At 38.9% G+C, this 24,279-nt stretch overlaps 3 protein-coding genes across 5 annotated transcripts in view; all 3 read right to left on the minus strand.

Moving 5' to 3' along the window:
* tapbpl (TAP binding protein like) overlaps positions 1 to 18,550 on the minus strand; it is a 22,970-nt gene extending 4,420 nt beyond the window's left edge. The window contains exons 1-6 of one of the 3 annotated variants that reach the window (XM_034874263.1): positions 18,539 to 18,550; positions 2,948 to 2,957; positions 2,129 to 2,213; positions 1,224 to 1,436; positions 869 to 1,138; positions 561 to 761 (exon numbers count right to left, since the gene is read on the minus strand). In XM_034874263.1, coding sequence (XP_034730154.1) covers positions 561 to 761; positions 869 to 1,138; positions 1,224 to 1,436; positions 2,129 to 2,174 — 730 coding nt within the window. In that variant the 5' untranslated portion in view covers positions 2,175 to 2,213; positions 2,948 to 2,957; positions 18,539 to 18,550. Of the gene's footprint in view, positions 1 to 560; positions 762 to 868; positions 1,139 to 1,223; positions 1,437 to 2,128; positions 2,459 to 2,947; positions 2,958 to 3,527; positions 3,622 to 18,538 lie in introns of those variants that run through there. The other 2 variants (XM_034874265.1, XM_034874264.1) reach the window with 2 other exon arrangements.
* LOC117946237 (complement C1r subcomponent-like) lies at positions 4,247 to 8,521 on the minus strand. Its single transcript, XM_034874243.1, has 8 exons — positions 8,171 to 8,521; positions 7,542 to 7,755; positions 6,046 to 6,223; positions 5,625 to 5,759; positions 5,451 to 5,522; positions 5,153 to 5,358; positions 4,861 to 5,075; positions 4,247 to 4,642 (listed from the first exon to the last, which is right to left on the minus strand). The coding sequence occupies exons 1-8, from the start codon at positions 8,194 to 8,196 to the stop codon at positions 4,279 to 4,281; spliced, it is 1,410 nt and encodes a 469-aa protein (XP_034730134.1). The 5' UTR covers positions 8,197 to 8,521; the 3' UTR covers positions 4,247 to 4,278.
* LOC117945870 lies at positions 9,175 to 24,166 on the minus strand. Its single transcript, XM_034873599.1, has 24 exons — positions 23,984 to 24,166; positions 23,537 to 23,735; positions 23,224 to 23,404; positions 22,175 to 22,300; positions 21,709 to 21,902; positions 20,869 to 21,019; positions 20,641 to 20,756; positions 20,465 to 20,546; positions 20,242 to 20,376; positions 20,072 to 20,146; positions 19,176 to 19,975; positions 16,701 to 16,804; positions 16,118 to 16,331; positions 14,941 to 15,124; positions 14,714 to 14,854; positions 14,090 to 14,295; positions 13,850 to 13,997; positions 13,620 to 13,738; positions 12,822 to 12,900; positions 12,543 to 12,677; positions 11,604 to 11,678; positions 11,266 to 11,471; positions 9,785 to 9,999; positions 9,175 to 9,578 (listed from the first exon to the last, which is right to left on the minus strand). Exons 1-24 carry the CDS (start codon positions 23,998 to 24,000, stop codon positions 9,212 to 9,214), a joined length of 4,269 nt encoding a protein of 1,422 aa, XP_034729490.1. The 5' UTR covers positions 24,001 to 24,166; the 3' UTR covers positions 9,175 to 9,211.
* Positions 24,167 to 24,279: the final 113 nt, after the last annotated feature.

Below are 24,279 nucleotides of genomic sequence, written 5' to 3' on the forward strand. Positions count from 1 at the left end.
AAACGCTTTAGTGAAGCTCCCTCCGGCCTGCTGCCTGTTGCTTTTGGGTCCTCACCTCACCCCCCACCGTAACAGGCTTGCCTATAATATGAAAGCGCATTTTGTGTTTCTTTATAAATCATTCACCAGAGACCTGAGTCAGAAAACTAAGCAACTGTAACTGAAGGAAGTAGCAGCTGCACATGTACAACTGTCACTCCCACAGCGCCCTCCTAGCAAAAGACAACGAGGCAGTAAACTTTTGATTTAATTTAATTCAGTGGTGTTTCATACCCTTGTATTTTGTGGCTCAGTGGTTGAGCTTGTACTAGGCCTATTCTGTACCATCGTCGTAGCTTTGTGCCTATATCCTGTGTTACCCATGCCTAGTTTTGCCCTGTCTTGGGTTTTGGATTTCATTCTAGTTTTAGTTTTTTTGCTTGAGGAGCGTTGTGATGGATGCAGCGTGGTGCGTGGTGGTTCACTTTGGATGAATATGTCACTCTTGAAAATTTGTCAGCACCCCCAACTCAATGATAAAACCAGCAGAGACCGGGCACGCCTGTTCACACAGCACTTACACACTGTACTCCCTTCTGCATCATCCAGCCTGGTTTTCATTTCAAGAACTTTCCACCCCTTTCCCCTGTGCTGCAGTCGCCATTCAACGCTCACGTCCGGCGCTAAAGGTATCTCCTGTTGCCTGAAGCCACAGTTTAGGAGAACCTCGCCTCTCAGAGACGCAGTTACAGACTTTATGTGGGAAAACACCAGAAATATCACTGAGGAACAAAAAGCAAAGACAGCAGGAAAAAGCAGTGAGAATGATGTTATCAATGGAAACAATTCAATGAAAAGATTAAATGTAATATTAAACTCTGGTTCTCACCCTCAGTTGGGAGGGTTCCCGACTGGCTAAGAGGCAGACCCAATTTTTTCTGTATGAGGGTTGACTGGTCCCTTTTTACCGCCAAAGTCTGCAGAATCAACGCAGTGCTGAACTCAACTTCCTCCACATTAAGCGAAACCATAAAATAAGCTGGTTCTGAACTTTCCTGAGATCCATGAAGAGAGTAACGGCTTATTTCGCACATCACCTCCTGTTCATTGCAGTCGGCATGGAGTAACACATGAGCATTGGGGATCTCAGGTGATGACACTGCCAGAGGGATGAGAGTCAGAAGTTTAACACAGGTTGGGCTTATATAAGACCAAACTTTTTCTGTAGAAAGGGCAGTGAAAACCTTTAGCTTCTAATACGATGGCATCTGGGTCAGGGATTGAAGGCGGGACGTACGGAGTGAGGGTTTCAAGTGATTCGTCAGGAGCCACTGCGACATCTCTTAAGACAAGAGTGGCTGGAGTACGTGTAAAGACTGCGCCACCTCCCATTCCACCCAGTCCGACTCCCTCCTCCACGTAGGTGCAGGAAAGTACAACATCTGCAACGCCATCACCTAAGAAACAACAATGCAAAAGTCCTAATTTTTCATCTGGAATGATCTGATTTGATTTATATAATTGAATTAAGAATGCCTTACACAGGAAAAGACATCCAATACAATCAAGGGGAAAAAAAACTATAAAGTCCAGGACTTATTTCCATTGTGGTCCTCAACACATAACATCAGGGCAAGACAAGACACTTACAGAGTGTGTAATAAAGACTGAACAACATTGAAGAGTGACAATTTTCTGAAAGTTATTAGTTTAAGTTGGGTTTAATTTTAAAGCAATTGTGGATTTCATGTGGAATTTATTTTAACAAAACTCCCTTTGAACCCAATTAAACATTAACTCATCGTTTATTATTAAAAATGTTTATTTTCCATATATGTTGACCTGTATACATGCCTTTAGACTTTTTCATATTTTTAAATGTTCATCTTTTTTTAGCTGACCTATGCACTGTCTAAAACTTTCTAGGTTCAACTTCAGCAGTTAATTTGAATCAATAACTAGAAGTGTGCTAACGGAACATGGCATATTACCTGTATTTAGTGGCAATTAATTAAGCCTAAACGCTATCAGACAATGTGAAATGAAAAAGTTTATAACTGATCGTGACAATCAACTGAATTAGCCTATGTATTTATTATTTATGAACATCATTCAGTGCTGCAACAATAGCCAACATTGAGACCCTTACCACAAACGCCCGTCAGGAAGTATCCAAACAAAATTACCAGCATCATTAAAGAGTTTAGTTTGCGTGTTTCTTTAAATTCCGAGTTGTGAATTAGCCTCAACAAGCCAAAGCGTAAAAACACCACCTCACTTTCACTTTTGATTTTAACGACTAACAACAGCTCATTGCATCGCTACGGTATTTTACAGCATTTTCTTTATCCCATCCTTCAGTAGCTGTACGTTAATAAATATTGGATGGCCTACTCTAAAAGTAAAATCATGACGTAGTAGGCTACAGCAGCTGAGGCCTTTTTTTTGCCGTTGGGAGCATTTGCGGAATCTAGCAGTGGAATAGAGAAAGCGAAAGAGTGCAGACAGGATCGTCCAATGAGCGAGTAGCAAGGAGCGGGTCATGGGTCACTATGGCAACTAGCACCAACGTCCGTTTTTCACCAGAATACCTCGTTAAGATCGCTTTTGATTTTTGGTGTAGGCCCAAATTTTAAAAATATTGTATATAAAATTTGGAATATAGGCTATGTATAAATGTGTCCCTAAATACTTTATAGAAAGTAAATTATTTCGGGAAAGATTAATGTTTTGCTTGTTAATAAGTTTTCATTAAAAAAAGACTCAAGCTGAATTGATTATCAGACTAGTGGTAGGCCTACCTTAGACTTATTTAATAGTTGACAACTAATTCATGAATTAAGTAATGAACCTCTAGTATCCATCTTCTCTTCATCTAGCTAGGCTAACTTTAAAAACCTAATTCTTTTCCAAAATGCCTAACATCCCCAGGTGCAACATCATGAGGAACTTAGCTGAAGATTACAATTTATACTCAACTGTGTTGCACTTTAGGCTATATAAACAATAAAGTTACAATAATCAATCTTTTTACAGTAACACTAGCGGTAGATGAACTGGTAGTGTATAGTTAATATGGGAGTGTGGTCAGTTGTAATGATCATAAAGAAGTAGACCTATTGTGACGGTCCTCTAAGACACAGTCTCACTGGGTTGTGTATGTGAAGCTGCATTGGCACACACGTTGACATCATGGACAGAAACACAAACAGCCCCCAAAGCTCTGCTTTTTGTTAACCTCGTTGACTGTGACCGTATAGTAATATGGTTATTTTTAACAAAAGTATAACAGTAGGCCTACATGTTTTAGTCCTTTATAAAATTTAAAATGAAATAAATAAAATAAAATCCATAGGTTCTATAGGGCCTTTCTACTGTATAAAAATAAAGTAAATGAAATAGTGCTACAGTCTACACCAGAAAATAGCTCTTATAGTAACATAATACATTTTCCACATAATAAAAGTCATCATCAAATTCAATGTCAGTTACTTGCACGTGGGGAAACTAGACCAAATCAGGGGTAGGCACGTATTTAATCAACTTACCTCAGAAGTTACTTGACTGTCAGCAGTGGAAATGAATGATGTCCAATGCCGTAGAATGTATGTTTGGAACTACGCGAGGCTGCATAACCCGGAAGTAGGCAACAAAAAGTGCACAATGAGAGTGTCACCACCCTGTCTTTCTCTATCACTCTGTTTTCAGTCAGTATTGATCTGACACATAAGACCAAAATAACATTATAAATGGGACCTGTGTTCTATTGATTTTCAATTATTATCCATATTATAAATATGAGCCTGCAAATCAATTTATACAATTTTTTTGACATGTGTTTTTCTGGATTGTCTTGTTGTTATTCTGTCTCTCACTGTTCAAATAACACATTCCATGTCTGCTATATGTTTTTCTCTGCATAGCAACAGTTAATATGCTATCTCCTGCTATAATGGACCGGATGTGGTTTGTAATATTATGCAATGTAATTTAACCTCAATGATTTGTTTGACATGGCAAAAATAAATCCGGGTATGAATTGTAAAAGAACAGGTCATATAAAGGCTTGGAGACTCTAACTAAAATAGAAGAATGACGAGTATAACAGAGGTTGTGTACAGTCAAATGTTCCGTAGTACTAGCACAGTGCATAGTACAGTAAAGTCCCAAACTAGGCAATGGAAATAGAGCCTACTTTTCATAAAGAGAAAGGAAATAATTGTACTTACAGTTTGTAGCAGTAATTAACAACAAAGTATGTTCTCTTTGTTTTTCAAAATGATTTTTTTATTGTACATTTCAGTTCTCCTGCATAGTCTTGTTGATCCAGTCCATGTAGTTGGTAACTCTGGTATAGACTCCATATGTTCCTTGCTTTCCGCAGTCAACCCCCCAGCTGACAATCCCAGCAGCCCAGAACCTTCCGTTGTCCCTCAGGGCGTAGGGACCTCCATTATCACCTAGGCAGGAGTCCTTCCCACCTTCAGGGACTCCAACACAGAACATGTTATTTGTCAGACTGGGTACATTGTCCCTTGTCTTCTTCAGTTTATTGACGGAATTACTGCATGTCTTTTGTTCCACAACAGGGAGTTGCACATATTTCAGCTTATTTGTCAATTGTAGGGGGTATATGTTCGTAATGCCAAAGCCTGACACCAGTCTAAAAAAAAAGAAAAACAGTACATGCGGCAGTAACGGTGAACTCAACTGTCTGTATGCTGAACAAGATTGATTCACATGTTGGCACAAAAAGGAAAAACAGGCATGAAAATGAGATCAGATGATTGATAAAAAAGATTACAAAATATTTTTAAAAATATATCTTCTGGAATTGATTATATAGCATTATGAAATGAGAACTCTTAGTTGTTTATTTACCCGATCTCACCAGTGACGAATGTGGCACCCTCTGCTGGCAAACATATTGGCATGACGGATGAGTTGAATGTTATCGGGTCTTGCAGTTTGATCAAGGCAATGTCATGGTTAAAGTCTAAACCGTTGGTGTTGTTGAATTCAGGGTGAATGTAGATTGAGGCAGCATACACAGGAGAACCCATCAGCCTTTTAACATCAGTAGGTCCCATGTACATCTGCAAATCAACAGCATAGGAGGAAATAAATATCAAATAGTGTTCAACAACCCACAGATAACATCTGTAACACTTACTCGTAAGGTCTCATTTGATATTGGTTTTCCATCACGTGTTAGGTCAGTAGCTGCAGTCATAATCCAGCGGTCTCCTATCACCATGCCTCCACCTCTTCCCCCATCTATGTTCAGTAGGACTTGCCAGGGGATGGTATAGTCTGGAGCTTCACTGCCTCCCAGGATCCTCTGATAGGCAGAGATGAGTTTTGTGGGCTTGCCACAGACTGGACGAGGTAGAATTTAAATTAGACTCACACAGACAGATTTCATGATTAAATTCAAGCATCCTGGATTAGATATCACAGGGTTATAATACCTGGTATACATGTTGGAGTTACATTGTTATGGTTGGTTCTCCACTTCCTGTCTGCTTCACAGGTGAAGGTAACTGAAGACCAAAGGGAACAAAATAATGGCTTTTATTTTTTGGTTAGATATCAAAGATTATATTTTCATGAATGATGTATTTTTTAATATATAAATATCTTACCATTTTCACCACCAGGGAGAGTGTAAAATGGTTCATTACAGTGATACTGAATAACAGAACGGTACTGATTCAGAAAGCCAGATAGGAAGATTACCCCTCCATTCAGCAAAGGTTCAGGTTCTCCACAAGCAATTACTGCAGAAGAAAAAAACAAGGACATATTTATATTTGACCAGTTAAAGAAAAAAAACATCAAACCATCATCGGCTTGTATCCTCTGTCACAAGTTACATATATCTAAATCTCTTAGTTTAGTTAGTAGTGCTTGGCCATGTTCCCCGGGAATGGACGTTTAGTCACATTTAATTTTAATTCCAGTTCTAGATCTCTGTAGTTATTGTTACCATTGACCAAACAAAAAACATCTCTCATTCATGCATCTTCTACTGGAGAGAAGATGGAGTGACCAGAAAAGCGGTACCTATTGCCTTGTAGGAAGCAGAGAAGCCAATGTGCTGTTGGAGTTCTGAATTGAAGTCACTTGTCTGGAATACAAGACTCAGTTTGTTGCCTTGCGAAAGGATCGGCTCTTTGCCTGGGTGATCAGTTGAATTGTCCTGGCCACAAAACTTCCCCAAGACATTTTGGTCATAAAGAACCTGATAAAAGGAAAAGATTTGAAGGCGTGTTGTAAGACAATCAATTACGGTGAAGAACTTCCGTACAAACGCAAGTCCATCAAAGGTCAGTTCAAGTGAGTCTATTTAACTTTTTCTGAACTGGGGCTACAGGTGTCAATAACACTGAATGCTAAATGCTCAGCATTTAGCTAAAATATGTAATATGACAGCAGCAGCAAAGTTACCTTGTAATGTGTCTTATACAACAATATTTACCTAAAAGTTGCTAACATTAGCTATTGTTAGCCACCCTAAGCTATCAGTCATCCTAGACCACGTAAGGTTGTAACACCAGAACTGCTGAGTGTATTAAATTGAGTAATAGTGCGGTATAGTTGATTCTTCCTTTTACAAATGAAAAGTCTAAATCTTAAGAAATAGATTTAAACTTTTCATTTGTAAATGGAAAAATTAGTTATTTCTTCTTTCAAACGTTGGTATTTCTTATTGCGAAACAGTGATTTACAAAACAACATTTGTGCATGAGGACAGGATGTAATGCACCTGAACAGCGCATTGAGGGCATCAAACATCACGTCTGAGTTAAGTCATGCATAAAAAGGGGTCAAGTCTGACGTGAGACCCAAGTCCTCAACAACTCCAAACATTCACTTTGAGTTAAAATAATTGCCATGCTCTACCATCAGGTCTTCAAACTAGATGACGAGACAGAAACAATAAGAATTGCTCTGTAATGAGTTGTAGTTTATAAAAAGAAATGACAGAGTACCTAGTTACAATTCAAGATCTCAATCTGTCCAGGTGTTTCAACCACCACCAAACTACATGGATGGAAGCTGCTACCCTTATTCCAACAACTTCAAAAAAGGCTCAGGATCCAAGATGGCTGCAGGTAGTAGAGGGGCCATTATTTTGGGGGATTTGTCATCAACTGGGAGGATAGAAAAAGGCTTAAAAAACTGACAAATATGATCTAGTCCAAATGATCAAAAGTCCCACAAGTATCACCACATCAAGAAGCACCCAGATTTATCTAGCATTTACCAACCAACCTGAGAGAATATTTAAATTATACAATATGTTAGCTGTTTTTTCTGATTACAATTTGATCCTTGTGGCCAGAAAGCTCTCAAAAAAGAGATTTGGTTTGTTTGTCAGAGAGGGAGAGTTTTTTTGGAAAGCCCAAAAAACACACGAAAGGATTTCATGGTGCTGTCCAACAGATTGACGGGATCTTTCTGGTGCATTTACAGCAATGTTAATTAATATACATTGTCCCTGTCAAATAAATTAATACATTAAATTAAGTTAAATTTCAAGAAGGTTTCACTCTCACCGTCAGAGAGTCTTGATAGCAGCCTGAGGAAGCTTTAATATCCAGGTGTTTTAGGGACAGCTGGATCTGGTAGCCCTCAGGAACCCAGATGTCCCATTTCCTCAGCAGGTTGGGAAGGTAAGGCCGGGGATACTGAGGGGACTGGACCTCCCCACGTATAACAGATTTAGAGTCTAGCGGCTGCCAGCACTCGCTCACTGACAAACACAGAAACCTGGAATTGTGCAAAACAGAGAGAGAGTTGGCACTAAGGTACTAGTCTAAAGGTGATACAAACAGAAAACAAGCAAACACAGTGACACAAACATGTTAAACAGCACACTGTTGCTTTAGTTTACGGTTACTTTACTGCCACTTTATTGCTATTTTTAACTGTTTGCAGGCTATTTTTACCTTATTTTTTTACAGTATTGATACACAGGTTGGAATCTCAGTTGGATATTTTGGTACTCTGAGAAATGTATCACTTAAATAATCAACTTTAGAAAACTGCTCTTACACAGGGCTGTTGTTCAGTTCCCCACTTGTAGTATGTGACTAAAAAAAAAATTTTTTCAAGGTAGAAAATTTATGAAAAGTAAATCTACTAAAACATGCATTATGAAGGTAACATTTTTGACAATGCTTACCATATAAAAGAGTTGGTCCATCCCATGTCTGCAATACGTTCTTCTTTGTGTGGCTGAAACTTTGTACAAAGTGTCTCACGTTCTAATGGACTGGCTGTGGTTTGCAGTATTTTGCAATGGAATTTAACCTCAATGATTTGTTTGTCTTGGCAAAAATAAATGCAGGAATCATTACTGTCCTATAATGGCTCAATAACTCTGACTAACTAAAGAATAAAAAGTAAAACAGAGTTTGTGTGCAGTAAAACATTCAGCAAGTAACAGATCTGACAATAGTTGCATTTAGTGCAAGGTGGACCGTTGCCAGAAAGATCTGTGACTAATCTCAGATACATAAGGCACATTTAACCCTTGTGTTGTCTTTCCATCAAACAAGTAATTGAATTTTTTTTCATCCACTTTTTAAAAGGTTGTCGTCACTTTTTTCAATGCTTTTTTTCACCTACTTTAGTTTAAAAAAAAACAGAAATTATGAATTATTTTGACTGATAGTCAAGATCAGAGGATGTTTAGTGAATCACAGTTTATGTCAAAATTTAGTCAGGAGACTATTTTGAAACCATTTAACAGTATTATTTTCAAATGCTATAAAATTGAATAAAACACCAAAACTCCAATGGAAATAATCATTAATTTTACCTGCAAAGAATGTTGTATAACTTCCATACAATGTACCTCCATGTATCCAAATAATTTTTGGGCAACTTGGTTGAAAGAATATTTGGGACAAAAAAAACTTTGAAAGGGGGTTAAATTTGACCCAAGGAGAACGACAAGGGTGAAGTCACTATTTCCTATTACTTTATTAAAAATGCAATGCTATGACTTTACAATACACAATTAATATGCCATCCATTCAGTAATTTTAGGAAGTTTAGAAATGGATCTAATCAGGATTGCACTTCATCATTGTAACTTGCAATGTAAAATTATCTTTAGTTATAGCTTTTGTACAAGGTAACATTAACATTTCGGAAAGTCTATTTAAAACAAAATCTGATCTCTTTTTTATGTTATTGTAAATGTTTTTAACTGTATATTTCAGTTCTCCTGCATAGTCTTGTTGATCCAGTCCACGTAGTTGGTAACTCTGGTATAGACTCCATATGTTCCTTGCTTTCCGCAGTCAACCCCCCAGCTGACAATCCCAGCAGCCCAGAACCTTCCATTGTCTCTAAGAGCGTAGGGACCTCCACTGTCACCCTGGCAGGAGTCCTTCCCACCTTCAGGGACTCCAGCACAGAACATGTTATTTGACAGACTTGGAACACTGTCTCTTGTCTTCTTCAACAAAGTGATTGATTTACTGCATGTCTCCTGCTCCACCACAGGTACTTGCACATACTTCATCTTATTTGTTGAAATACTTCGGCCGTCAATTTCTGTAATGCCAAAGCCTGACACCAGTCTGAAAAAAAAAAATATGCAAGAGTCCTTTAAGGTGTACCGGATAGAAGCTGGTCGACTTTCACATGTTGGCACAGAAAGTGAAAAAAGAAGACATACATGCAAGGTAAAATGACTTTGGAAAACTAAAAATGAAGAAAATAAATTATATTAAATAAAACAGATTATATAGCATCATGAAATGAAACCCAGTAGTTGTTTCTTTACCCCATCACACCAGTGACGAATGTGGCACCCTCTGGTGGCAAACATATTGGCATGATGGATGAGTTGAATGTGATGGAGTCTTGCAGTTTGATCAGGGCAATGTCATTGTTAAAGTCTACATCACTGGGGTTGTTGTATTCAGGATGAATGTGGATTGAGTCAGCATACACAGGAGAGACCGTCAGGGTGTTAACATTAGTAAGGCCCATATATATCTGCAAATCAACGGCATAGGAGGAAATAAATATCACTTAAAAAATTGAGGAAATGGGCATGCAGATATGAGACAATTGTTTTTAACTTTTGCAACCATTTACTGTTTTTTTTTATAACCTATTTTCACTATTTCAATACTGCTGATTAATGTTTGTATAAAAGAATTGTTAAACCCTTTCTATAATAGGGGTTTACTGATTCCTATCTTTAAAGTTATTACTTACCGTCAATTTATTGCTATTTTTACATACTGTATTTGTAGGCTACTATTACCCTATTTATACCACATTTATCTTTATTTGCATTAATACGGAGGTTGCAATCTATTACTTATACGATGACAATAAAGATGTTCTATTCTATATGGTACTTTGAGAAATGTGTCACGCATAGTTAACCTTAGATAACGGTTCATAGACAGTGTTATAGTGTAGGTCCACACACGTATCCATATACTGTATACTGCAATTCATTTTCAAGGTAGAAATTCATGAAACAGAAAAAGCCACTAAAACATGCAACATGAAGGTAAAACAATTTGACCAAGTTCACCATGTAACAGAGTTGGTGGCTTCAGTTTTAGGCAAAATGTCTCCTGCTCTAATGGACCATTAAGGTCACAAATTATATAATTAAGGGGTATTTCTGAACAGGAAACGAATATATGTCTGAGAATTTCTTCAATGCGGGTGTGATATAGATTTTATGGTAAAATCTACAAAAACAGTTGGAGCTGTTCAGGATGTTGCTAAGTTTTCTGTAATTAAACTAAGCCTTATAGGGACGACAATATTGTAGTGTAAAAGTACTCGTGGTGGATGGATGAGATGGTAAAGACATTGTTCTGTCTGTTTAAAGTGCCTACCTTATTGGTAAACAAAGTTTGGGTTTCCACAAAATGGTAATTGCGCTCCGCTAACATGTGTGGGGCAGAGGCTTATATGCTGTCCCATACTATCAGTCTAAAATTTGCTATTTTATCTGCTTTTATATGTTTAACTGTTTTAACTGCTCCTTAATGTTTAATTTCCTATACACCAATGTAAATTTTATTTTTGTATTTTTTTTGACTGTTTTTAACTGCTCTTTACAGTTTAATTTGTTGTACTGCACTGTAACTTATTATTTTAGTCTTTTTATGTGAAGCACTTTGAACTGCGGAAATGTGCTATACAAATAAAGCTGCCTTGCCTTGTGCAGTGGAATTCAAGTCAAAAATATTGAGGCAATGGGCACACAGGTAACACGTGTAGTGAAACACTTACCCGCACAGTCTCTTTTGATACTTGATTTCCTTTCTTCATTATGACATGAGCAGCAGTCAAAATCCAGCGGTCTCCTATCACCATGCCTCCTCCTCTTCCCCCCTCTATGTTCAGTAGCACTTGCCAGGGGATGGAATCGTCTGGAGCTTCACTGCCTCCGATGATCCTCTGATAGGTAGAGATGAGTTTTGTTGGCTGGCCACAGACTAGATGGGATACAAACGTATCTGTATTTCAAAGTTTCACACAAGTACGTACTTCTAATTAAAGAAAACATTCTAGATTTGGATCTAGATAAGATGTTTCAGGGTTTCATTGTAAAAAATTAAAAGCAATACCTGGTATGCATGTTGGACTGACAACAATATCACTGTTGGATCTCCACTTTCTGTCGGCTTCACAGGTGAAGACAACTGCAGAACAGAGAGGGAAAAAAATCAGTCAGTAAGTAGAAGTGTAGTCCAGGGTGTGTCACTACACCGTGACATCTATGTTACGTGTGGTTACAAATATGACGGACTAGGCTACACCTTTGTACTGTTAACATCCATTTATGATGCTTGGAGGTCAGTGAAACATTTTTGAGCTTGGTGTTAAAGCTTTAGTGCGTAACTTGATATTAATCAACGTCCATTACATTTAAGCCATTGCCAAATGAGTTGCTACAAAGCTAATTAGACTATTAGCACCACACAACTCACTTTCTCAGTAGCCTATGGCTGTGTTCTGAAGACGGGAGACACCGGCGACTCGTTTTTTAATCCTCAGGAGTGGGCGCAGGTGCGCGATCATGGCAGGCTGTATCACGTGGACACGCCGACAGTGTGGTTGTCATTACTTAGAATTCCTCATGGGGGCAACAGAAACTACGCATTGTAACTTTAAGTTACTGTTTAGGTACTCCAATCTAATTGGCCGATGAAGACATACACAACTCCTGATAAATTGAATAAATACACTGGGTATATACCTGCCCTATGTTTTGAATGCAATGAGGCAAAAGGAACAGCACTGTGTAAAGAAGAAGACATAGGAGAGCTGCTACTGTTATACTTTCATATAATTTGCTTTTAGTTTTTTTGACAGTTGTATTATGGCAGAAGTTGAGAGAGGAATTTTGTTGTGGGTTGGGACAGGGGGGGGGGTGTTGGAAATTGTAATTGTAATTACATTTTTTCTGATCCAGTGCTTTTTCATGTAGAAACTAATGGCTGGCCGGAATTTTGAAAAAAATCTAAAAACTATACATCATAGAATACTATATGTTAATGTCTCACCATTAATGCCCCCAAGGAGAGAGTAAAATGGTTCATTACAGTGATACTGAACAACAGAACGGTACTGATTCTGAAAGCCAGACAGGAATGTCACCCCTCCATTCAGCAAGGGTTCAGGTTCACCACAATCAGTTACTGCAGAAGAACAAAAACAGGGATATATTCATGATTGGCAAATAAAACAGGAAAGTATACGAATATGTAATGTGTGGTTGAATCCCAATGTATTTTCCATGAATTTTCAAATGGGTGTTTTGTCTAAGCTTAAAGGTACCATACTGTGGCACTCTGGTAAAGGGAGATGCCACTGTCCATTGCTTTGGCACATGGTAGAGAAACCCTCGACCTCCTGACCATCCTGACAGAAAAAAAGAGTGGAACTGATAAAAAGTCAGCAGATGTTATTTTTTTTTGGTGCTGTCACTTAAACGCGCTATTAACGGCGTTAACGCAAACCCATTTTAACGCCGTACGTTTTTTTTATCACAAGATTAACGTTCTTTTTGGAGTAGCAAACTTTGTAGTTTTTTTTAGATGCTGCCGCAACTAGTAACGTTAGAAAAACCCCACATTGGATCTAGCTAGACAAGAAACAAAACAACAGGCACGCCGCACACACTCGTTTGGGCTTGCGAGCCGGCCAAGGAGTAGTAACATTACGTTTTGAGTGGAAGTCAAGAGCAGGACACCGAAATGGATGCCAATAAGATTCTGAATGGAAAGTTTACTTTTTAAAAAGTTGCCAAAAGGTTCCATTGACAAAACCAAAGTGTTTTGTATGTTTTGTCGTTGTGAACTGAGCTATCATCGCAGCCCGTCCAGTCTGAAATACCACGTGATGGCCAGGCACACAGCTGATGCAAATTTGCTGCCTCGTCAAAGTATTTTTTCACCCTCTATTGATGGACAGTGTTACATTGTGTGAATGACTGCTTCAAGTGAGTATGTTATGTGTGAAAATGAACATTACAGTAGGCTATTGCCTAAATAGCCTACTGTAAAAAGGACAATTATTTCGCACACAATGACAAATAAAGTTTCCTCTATTACAGTTAAAAATGTGAAGTTTAATCTAACCATCATCAGCTTGTATCCTTGGTCACAGCGCACATAGATGTAGTCTCTGTAGAAATATTCAGTCAAGATAGGAGTGACCTTGCCTTTAGTCACATTACCGGGCAACGGACACTTCACTCCTGGATGCACAACAGACAAGCCAACATGTAACATCAACTGCACATATATATAGTTACCTTGCAATCAGACATATTTTGACAATCAATTGCGGTTTAACTTATTTCCCTCACTGTATGTGCTGTAATCCAGGCTCCAGCCTTTGCTCAGGCCTTCGTTATCAGTGTGGTAGTCCAGTCTGACAGTGTTGGAGTTTGTGTGTATCAGACCTGGACTCTTTTTACCACACAGCTTCATGGGCTCTCTGTCCGACAATGTCACCTTTCAAGAGTATTAATTTATTAATTATTAATGTATATCATATAGTTCTCCATTTAATTTCCAATTATAAAAATGTAGCTGCTTGTTATTACCTGCAACCAGTGATGGAGACAGTTTGGACCTTGCTCAGTGTCCATGCTCTCGATGTGGAAGTTGTCAGTAAAGTTAAGAACGACAGCGAAGCCAGATTCTACAGAAATAATGTACTGACATGACACAGCATGATGTGGGGGGTTAGGGTATCCTGGACTGAACAGATGTCCCTCTGTCTCATCAAATATGCCTCCGTCACAGGATACTGGGAAAACAGCAAAGGAACTTTCAGGTTATTCAATCAGGTGCCTCATTCCTCAGGTAATGACATGCAGCAAAGCACCACAGGTGGGAGTCAAACCCAGGCCCACTGCATGGAGGAGTAAACCTCTATATATGCACGCCCACTCTACCAACTGAGTTGTCTGGGATTTTGTTGCTGCTTAGATTTTTTTTGAGAGCGTTCCCAAAAAACAAAGCCTCTTCTGCTTAATCTACTTGTATAACCATTTGTCATAAATTGTTGGTTCCTCAACAAAAGTATCCCTGACTGAAAAAGAGGTTGGGTTGAGTCAAAGTATTTAAAAATTGAGTGACAACAGTTTGACTGAGCATTGTTCTCCCCTTGCTTCACATTTGTAATAAGTCCATTCACGAGTAGTGTGTATCTGTACAATACTCACACACACAGCTGCGCTGGTCCGGGCGAAGCTCGTAGCCGTGGTGACAGGAGCAGAGGTATGAGCCAAGGGTATTGAGGCAGATCTGAGAGCACAGTGGACCTGATCCATCTTCAGGTTCTGGCGCAGAACACTCATCCATGTCTGATAATAAGAGACAGACACAATAAGTTAGTGGGAGGTGGTTCAGTTGTGGAAGAGTGAAGTGAAAGATGATGGAGAAGTGCTACCTATTGCCTGGTACTGAGCAGAAAAGCCCACATTCTGGTGGCGCTCTGGGTTGTTGTCGTCTGACTGAAACATGAGGGTGAGTCTGTTGCCTGGAGACAGGATGGGCTGGTTGCCAGGGTGATACCCATCAGCCGAGTTCTCATGACCACAAAACTTCCCCAGGATCTTTGTATCATAGAGAACCTGTAGGATTATAAAAGGGACAACATATTATTCATCATGAGGATAATGTGCTGTAAAAGGATGTGCTGTGTTACACAACGTCGAATATATTGCATTGTTGCAGATGAGTCACTAAACCTTAAGCCACTGTCACATCCCAAGTTGTCCAAGTTTGAATTTGAGTCCAAGTCTGATTTTCAAGTCCTACTCATTACTTAAGGCTGCTATAATCAATATGTTCATGTTACCAATCAATGAAATTACAATAAATAACATGAAAGGATTGCTCGTATTGACAATCTTACAGAAAGGTATTCTCTGACTCTGTATTTTCCTCAGCTCCATGGAGGTTTTTAGCAGCTTTCAGTTCATTGTTTGTGCCCTGGTAAAACACATGTAGATAGCGGAAGGGGAGGAGAATGTCAGTCAAACTAGCTGACCAATGGAAGGCTTATACCCACAGTGTACATCTCATAAGTTGGAGCATGGCTAGTCTTGCAATGCCAGACCGTCTTCCACAGTGCTTCAAAAGACAGTCTGGCTAGTTTACAGTTATAGTCCAGTACAAAAAGTGGTTTTACCTATATGTCACCACCAAATGGGAAATTAGCTATTTTGTCCATAAAGACTAGGTATGATTGTGTTGGCAAGACTTGGTAACCCCCATGAGAGCCACTGATGGACCAGAAAGAGAAAACCTCCAAAAAAGCCCAAAAAAGAATGCCTCTTTTTGAGATTACTCTCAAGGGGAGACTACTGCAAGGAGAAAAACAGAGGTATTTTAAAATAACCATCAGGCATTCAGATATACTGAGATAAAACATAGCACATTTTGGCAATAACTGCAAAACATGGAGATGTATGTACGTAGTGGGTAAAGTATTCTAGATAAAGTTGTCAATATTCAAGTCTGAGTCAGGATGTCTAAACTGGCCCTCAAGTCACACTTTTTCAGAACACATTCACACTGGTCTGTTGTTTATGAGTTCATGTGTTTTTAAATATGGTTCTGACTGTGAGGGCGTCATAATAGCAGCCAGCAGAAGCTTCAATGTCCAAGTGTGTGAAGGTGAGTCGGATCTGGTAGCCCTCTGGCACACTGAGGATCCACTGCTCCTGCAGGTTGGAAGGGTAAGGCTGAGGATACTGGGGGGACTGGATCTCCCCATGCATTAGAGGCCCTGTGTCAGGCAGCGGCCAGCACTCACACACTGACACATACAGAAACCTAAAAGGTGAAGGGACACAGAGAATTCGATCTGTTTTTCAGTTTGTGGTTGTCTAAGGCAATAGTCCAAAGTTGATGCAAACAGAAAAGAACAAACACGCAGTGACACAATCAACAGTTGTTACAACCATATAATATTGTCGAGGCCTTATAAATGGCATATGGAGAGACGGATCACTCAGTCAACCTATAAAACACTGCTCATCTGTAATATTGGTTGTACGGAAGATAACACACAATGTTATAAGAGGCATATCCACAATTATAGTAAGTATACGCAATACATATTTTGTAATCAAGCTAGAAATTCATGACAAAAACTACTTAAGCACAACATACAAGTGTGTTAAAAATCACATTCAAACTTACAAAATGATACAGGAAGTCCACGTCATATCTGGATTAAATGCTATATCCGTGAGTAAACTGATCCACTGTTGCAGGAGCAAATGTCTCACATTCAAGTGAAACATTAGTCAAAAAGTCTGTCGTTTCCAGTGTTTAGCAACTCACTGCGTTAATGCCAGGAAAATGCCTTATTTGTTTTGGCAAAATCAAGCTTGTGAAAGAAGAACAGGATCGATGCTGGAGATATTTTCTCTAAAATGGAGAATTAGGAATATCTTGCAAACTCATCTTTTTTTATTATTATCTATTGAGAATAACTTAACTTAACTTAAAAACTGATGTTTTCTAAGGTCCCATATATTTTCAAATCTGGCTCCTTTACCCATAAACCTCATTCTATCACAAGATGGGGCTATTAGACTTTTTTTTAAGCATCATCAAACAGAAACAATAGCACTTCACTTGAGAGGAAGATGTAATGGTGAAAGAGTTGGGTATCAAGACATTGGGTGATTGAGGCAGTTGAGGGTTGCTTGTCACATATTTAAGCGCAGAGAAACTTATAAGGTGTTTAATTATGTTTTGAAACGTACTGTTTGAGTCTGTTAGAAATTGTTTAGTTTGTTTATTTTTTCAGCAAAACTTGGCAAGACCCTTGATACACCTTTAAGCTTTTGGCATCCCTTGCACATTCTGTTATTGCAAATGTTCTGTGCACATGTTATGGGGGGGGGAAATCACTTTTCCTGGGATCTGATGTTATTTTGTGTCTGTGGTGCTTTCACAGGCATCCAAACTTGGAAAAAAACTATCCATGTTTTGAGTGAGATACGGTTTTCTGAATGTCTTCCGCCTTCAGTCTCCGGGTGAGCTCTTCAAAATCTGCACGGCTTTCTACATCACTAGCCGAGATAAGGTAGCCAGCACATGCTAGCGCTTGCATGCTAGCTCGTTCTCAATGGCAAAACACTGCTACAACATACAGTATTTCACCATAATCTACAAAAGAACTACTTACATGTTAGACGTATATAAACTACAGCACCGACACAAACAAATCTATTAATTTAATGATTAAATAGTGTCTCCAAACTTATGTTTTAACCAAATGCTGTAGTACAAAGCAGGAGACAATTTATAATTAAGGTGAGAATATAATAGCTTTCTTATTTTACTCACGTTTATAAAACTGTGAGCACAGATTATCATGAATCCGTTCACACAGTTTATTAAACCAAGTGTGCGCACGGTTAAGTCCAGTGGATCTCCGTAGGATCTGCAGAAATGTGCGGTACAACAAAAATGGTGTTTTTTGAAAATGAAACCATGTAAACCTATTCTGGGATAACCTGAAAATACAATTATGAACTTGAAAATTGTCATAACATGGGTGCTTTTGCTATTAAATAAAGTAAATGAAAAATGTAATTTGGTTTTTGGTTGTCAGTGCAACTAACATTTCTCATGCACAGCTCTTCCAGGCTGTTGGTGTAAACATGGCTATGTTTTAATTCCACATATATTCACTAAGACAACTGTTCCAGCTGAATTGTTTTGCGTTTTAAAACTTAAACCAATATTGTTTTACATGTGATAACACTTGTCTGATGAAATGTGTTCAATCAGTGAAACACAGCACTGAAAAGTATTTTGATTTTGAGTGCAGTTTAAAAGGCAAATGTGTAAATTATCAAAATAAATAAGTATTTCAGTGTATGAGGCACTGACAAAAAACATGTTTGTGTGTATCTGATGATTAAAAGAAAAGTATATTATTAAGTTGGTTAAAAAAACAACATTCTCTGCAGTTTATTTGCAAATTCCTTTAATACAAAAGTATGAAGTAATAATGTGATCACAGTTTAATGTTATTAATGTTGGTACATTTGATTTCAAGATTATTGTCTTGATTTTCATAAACGTTTTTATTTAAAGGTCCAATATGTAATTATTTACTGTAATAAATCCAAAAATGACCCCAATGCGTAATCAGATATTAAACATTCTAAGATGAAATGCGTTCTTTTCTTACAACAATGCTAATGCCAGTATCTTCTTCTTTTGAAATTTCGGTTCTGTGACATAATTTCTGTTTGTGTTTTGGCCTGTGTGTTGTTATCAACTGCCCATTATTACCACCAGGCCGGGTTGCCAGATATACCTGTAAACACGTAAACCCAGCGCTACACCTGTAATGTTAGTACAGCCGTGAAAGCAGCAAACAAATGAACGGGATCAACAGAGATAAATTCTCTAACAGAGACAATGAATGCTGAGGTCTCAGCCTGGTAACCTTCGTGAACTTCGAGTCTCTGGAAGAGGTGGAGGGGAAGACGACTCTCTCCAGTATTTTGAATTTGTACTGCAGTAACTATTTTAAACACTAGCTGTCAGTGTTACATATTGCACCTTTAAGAGATCTGAATCATGCCTGAAATGGATTACATAATTATTGTTAGTAGAGAAGTATTTTCTCCCTAATCTTTCCTCTGTCTAAGACTTTTCAATTGTATTTATTGTGTCCTTAATCCAGTCTACGTAATTCTCCACCTTGGTATAGTAACCCTTGTATTGCCTCTCCTGACAGGGGGGTCCCCAGGACACAATGCCGCTGAGATAATAAGGCTCTGTGCGTTCAGCCAACATAGGAAAAACCAACGGACCTCCGCTGTCTTTGAGGCAGCTGTCCTTTCCTGGTGCTCCAGCACAGAACATGTTATCAGTGAAAGTCATGCGTTTGTTGTTTTGGGTGTACGGTGTATTCTTGCACTCTGTAAGGGAGTAGACCCCAATATGAGCGTATTTTAAGAAGGCTGACGTAATTAAATTACCCTTGTTGGACTCTGTTATCCCCCAGCCTGACACTGTGCCTTGTTCATTTTCAATCAAGCCCCTGTTTACCGCTGGCAGACAAATGGGAAGAAGGTTTGGGCCTAAATTCACTCTGGAAGCTAATCTGATAAGAGCAATATCATTGTCAAAATTGGTGCGTTCTCCAATGCCCTTGGTGTAGCCAGGGTGAATTATGATCCTCTCACTGTTCATGACAACAACATTAGACAATGTATTTGATGTTGTTCTCCCATCTACCAGGCCACCATACAGTGACAAAGAGCTTTCCTCTACGTCTTCCACCACATGCGCTGCTGTGACAGCCCATCGGTCACTGATAAGTGATGCGCCTCCTCTGCTCGGTGCTTTAATCAAAAGATTCCATGGTATCTCTCCGATATTTGCATTTTTACCTCCCAGAATTCTGGCTCTACTTGCAGGGTGTTTTTCAGGTTTCCCACACACTGAAATATAAAATGTCATGAATAGATGCCTAAGATTCAAGAGTAAGTATATGAGAAAATTAAAATTAAAAAAAATATATATATTTTTAGCCCTACCTTCAATGCATTTCGGCATCTCTGTATTGCCGTCTCCTGATACCCATTCACCACTGGCACCGCAAGTGTATGCATCTGAAAGAATGAAGAAAGCATATTGGTGAAACAATAATAGTTCCAGAAAAGTTAGTTAAGGAAAGGAATCGAAAAAGTAAAGTTTTTTTAATCACCATCGCCTTCGAGTGTGTAGTACTTTGAGCTGCAGTTTAACTGGATCTGGTCTTCATACTGAGTGTGTGGGTTATCTGAGACCACCAGCTGAAGGATGCCATCTTCTGGGATATCAGGAAAACCGCAATCCACAGCTACACATGAAAAAAAAAAGAAATGTGAAAGACAGTTTAAAAAACAAGAAATACAAAAAGCAAAATTCCAAAATGCAGTCAGACTCACGTTTGCAGATGTAATTGGGAGTCCATATGCCTGTATTCTGGCATATCGTCACATACTGTGATGACAGCATCTGGGTGCCTTGCTACTTTGCAAAAAGAGAACTTTTAGTTTAATAGTGGCTAAAATAAATTAAATGTAAATTTATTATAAAAGGTTCTGGTTCTCTGTACACTCACAGTATCAGCAACATATCCAAGATCACAAGATACGGTCACTGTTTCACCCTGACTATATTCTGGTTGCTGCGGAGTCACAGTGGAGTGTGAGGTCACGACTGCTGGACAGACCTTGTCTGTAATTAACATGTGGAAAGACCAATTGTGTTATTTTGTGATTAGTTTCCAACTACTATAATTCAATGTAAATATTTCCCCAATGTGTCACAAGTGAGGAGGCTGCAGTACCTCTGGTCCTGAAGTGAAGAGTGAAGCCTTTGTTAGTGCCGTAGCCATCAGAGGTGAAGCGGATTTGGACATGATGCGAGTGAGTGAAAAAGGGAGAGGGGGGAGGCGTGTGACCACAGAATGGCCCCAGAGTCCCAGTGGGAGTTTCAAACTGTAAACGAAACAACAAAGGTAAAGTCTCACAATGTACGTGTCTCGACTTCCTCTCTGCTCTGTTCCTTCTGCTGAAACATCCATGTGCTTATGTCCAGCAGGCCAGTGCTTAAATCATTTTTCACCACAAATATAACGGATGAAATACATGTTTGCATTGTTATTGTTGTACCAAAAAGAAAAAAAACTGTTTTGGAAAAAAAAAAAGCTTGTCGGATTCACTTTTTGTTTATCAGACTAAACATCATGTTGCACTGCATATCACTTTAAACATAGCATCCTGCTGTTGGAATGCTTCACTGTTTTCCAGTAAGACAATGAGCCAATGAACTATAACAAAGCCAAAGCTACACAGCAATGACTTTAAAACAACAGTCAGGGTCAAAGCTGTGTCTTCCCACACAGACTCAAAGCTGTGACTGCTGCTAACGATGCATCTACTAAATACTGACTTAAGAGAGGGGAATACTTACACACCTTTTGAGAGGGAATATGGTTTTAAGGCACAAGTTGCAAAACACAAAAATCCCAAAATATGTAACACAGAGGAAATGGTCCAAATATGTGTTCTAGTTGTCAAATCCATGGTTACAAAACTTTTGTCTGGACTTCCTCTTTATTTCTTGCTATGTAAAGTTAGAAGTTTTAGATAAATATGGCATTTCCATATTTCAATTCAACACCTACCCTCAGGGCATCTATGCATTGACCATCAGGGCTTTGCTCCACATCAAAATCTCTGGAGAAGTGCAGCTCCAGCTGCAGGGTGGCCTCCACAGACAGGGTGTACTGACAGTTGGCATTCTCTGCATATGAAGCAGGCCAGTCGGGGCTGGATATGTCACCTTCGCTCAGCCCCGACAGATCCTTAGCACAACTCACTGCGTTAAAGATAAGAGTTCATAGTCAGCACTATCATCATTTCAATCAACATAATCATTGGTTCAAAGTCAGCCTCCACATGGACTTTCCCTCTTAGCTCATCATCACCCCCCACCTCCACCCCATATTGCCTGCTTCTGCTTCCTCTATTTCCCCATTTTAACTTCATGTTTCAGTTTGGTTTTGCCTTCCTTGATTTGTCTTTCTCTGTCTAGTTGAATTCCTCATTCTGTAAACTGTTTATTGATCCAACTCATGGCATTATGTGTACCTGTGCAAGTGTGTTTGTCCACGTCCAGGTGGTAACCGTGTCGACAAGAGCAGTGGTACCCTCCGATGTAGTTGTGACAGAACTGGGTGCATCCGTTGTCGGGGTCGTCCTCACATTCGTCAAAGTCTAAGGGAGCAAAAAGGTCAGATTTAGAGAAGTATAGCACACGACCGTTTAAAAGAATGATTGGACATTTGTGAACTATTGGTGGGTTCTCAGCAGTCTTTTCTTCTACCAGGTTATTAGATAGGTTAGCATGAAAAGAAATGTTAAACTGAGCCAAGAAAAGCTTATTTTTTTGTGTCACTCTTACTTCTTTAAGTTAAGTTTTTAGGGTTTTTTATTTTTTGTCTTGATACATGTCTTACCATCATCTATTGATTTGTTGGTGCTGATTCACTTATTTAACATTGCTTTCCCTTTACCCACTAGACATACACATGTAGCAACATACTTAACCCGGGATATTTGGCATAAAACCTCTAAAGTAATAGTTTGACATTAGGATAATTATGCATTCTTGCAGAGAGATGAGAAGACTGACTTACAGCATTGTCATGTCTTTACGGTAAAAACATGAGCTAGAAGCCAGTTAGCTAAGCTTAGCATGAAGACTGAGCTGTTTGACAGGATGTAACAGTCACTGTCAGCGCCCTTTGAACTAGAACATCTTAAAGTTATTTTATGACTCTTTAGAAGCATGTGCCTTATTTATTCATTTGGCCTATTTTTTAATTATGTCATGCATTTATTTACATACTTATTTTCAAACTGAAAATATAACCCTGGACACTGATTTTTCTTTTAATTATGAAATGAAAAAATATAAATAATATAAGTGAGTTTTAACAGCTACAAACTGCAATCATTGTGAATTGTTGTCTAAAAATATCGCCCTCCTAACAGTATGCTTAAAAAAATATTCATAATAGTAAAATGCATTTGAGTCCAGGGGGAATTTGGACAAAACAAAACAGGCACAAACACAATGGATTTTAGTGGGACTTTTATAACTCAGTAATTCACTTTTTTCCTCCTCTACGTCTTACCTTGATCACTGTAAAAACCTCTGAAGCCAGTGTGCCTCTTGGTGTTTGAGTAGTCGGAGTGGAACGTAAGAGAGAGGCAGCCACCCGGGGAAGAAAGGAGCGAGGGATTTACAGTGGATTGAAGCTCCTCAAATTCCTTTTTACCACACAGGACTGAGATGAGGTTTCCATTTGAAAAAACCTTGGGGGAAATATGTGGTAGTAGGGGGTACAATAACAGTGCTGACATCAGAATAAAAATATTGATGTATGTCTTTGATTTATGTAAAGCACAACTATTTGAAGTTTATCTTGACCCCTTATCTTGGCCCACCTTCACTGCATCGTTTTCACAGTCTTGGCTGTCCTCTAGGTCCAAGTGGATGAGTTTGATGGAGAGGGTGTGACCTTTGGGGGCACACCTGCTCCAGTTCAGACTGGCATGGGGCAGGTATCCAGTGGGATACCCTGGAGACTCCACCCATCCCAGCAGCACTGAGTAGGCTGAGTGGGAGAGCAGGAGAAGCAGGAAACTGAAGGAAAGCACGGAAGAAAAAGCGAGAACCACAAAGTTAAGAAGGAAAAAGGTATTACCTAATGCAAGAAAGTCCACTTACAGCAACAAAAAGCCAGAGACGATGATGCATAAATCACAAACATAATATATCACATTGCTAAAACCAAAACCCTCCTTCTTACAAGCCCTCTACCTGCAAATCATTACATTGTGGTAATGGAGTTATCTGTTCTATTGGGCTAAAATGCAAAAATTCAAACCCACCTTAATCCTAACATCATGATCCGATCAATTCTCCTCACAAATAAACTACCTCAACATCTCTCCTTCCCCTTTTCTTAATAATTTACTTTCCATCTCTCGCTCTTTTCTTCTGCCTCCCTTTCTCCCTCACTCATATTTTGCATGCGCAGGCATTTTATAAATCTATTTGTAGATTGTTTTTTGTATGTTTGCAGTAACGAGGAAGTGACCGTGGGCAAGTGGGATTGCAGGAGGACAGACTGATAAAAAAAAAAAAAAAAAACATACTTAAGATCGACTGCTACTACAAAATCTCT

This window comes from Etheostoma cragini, chromosome 6 (assembly GCF_013103735.1).
Source record: "Etheostoma cragini isolate CJK2018 chromosome 6, CSU_Ecrag_1.0, whole genome shotgun sequence".
NCBI classification, from domain to species: Eukaryota; Metazoa; Chordata; class Actinopteri; order Perciformes; family Percidae; genus Etheostoma; species Etheostoma cragini.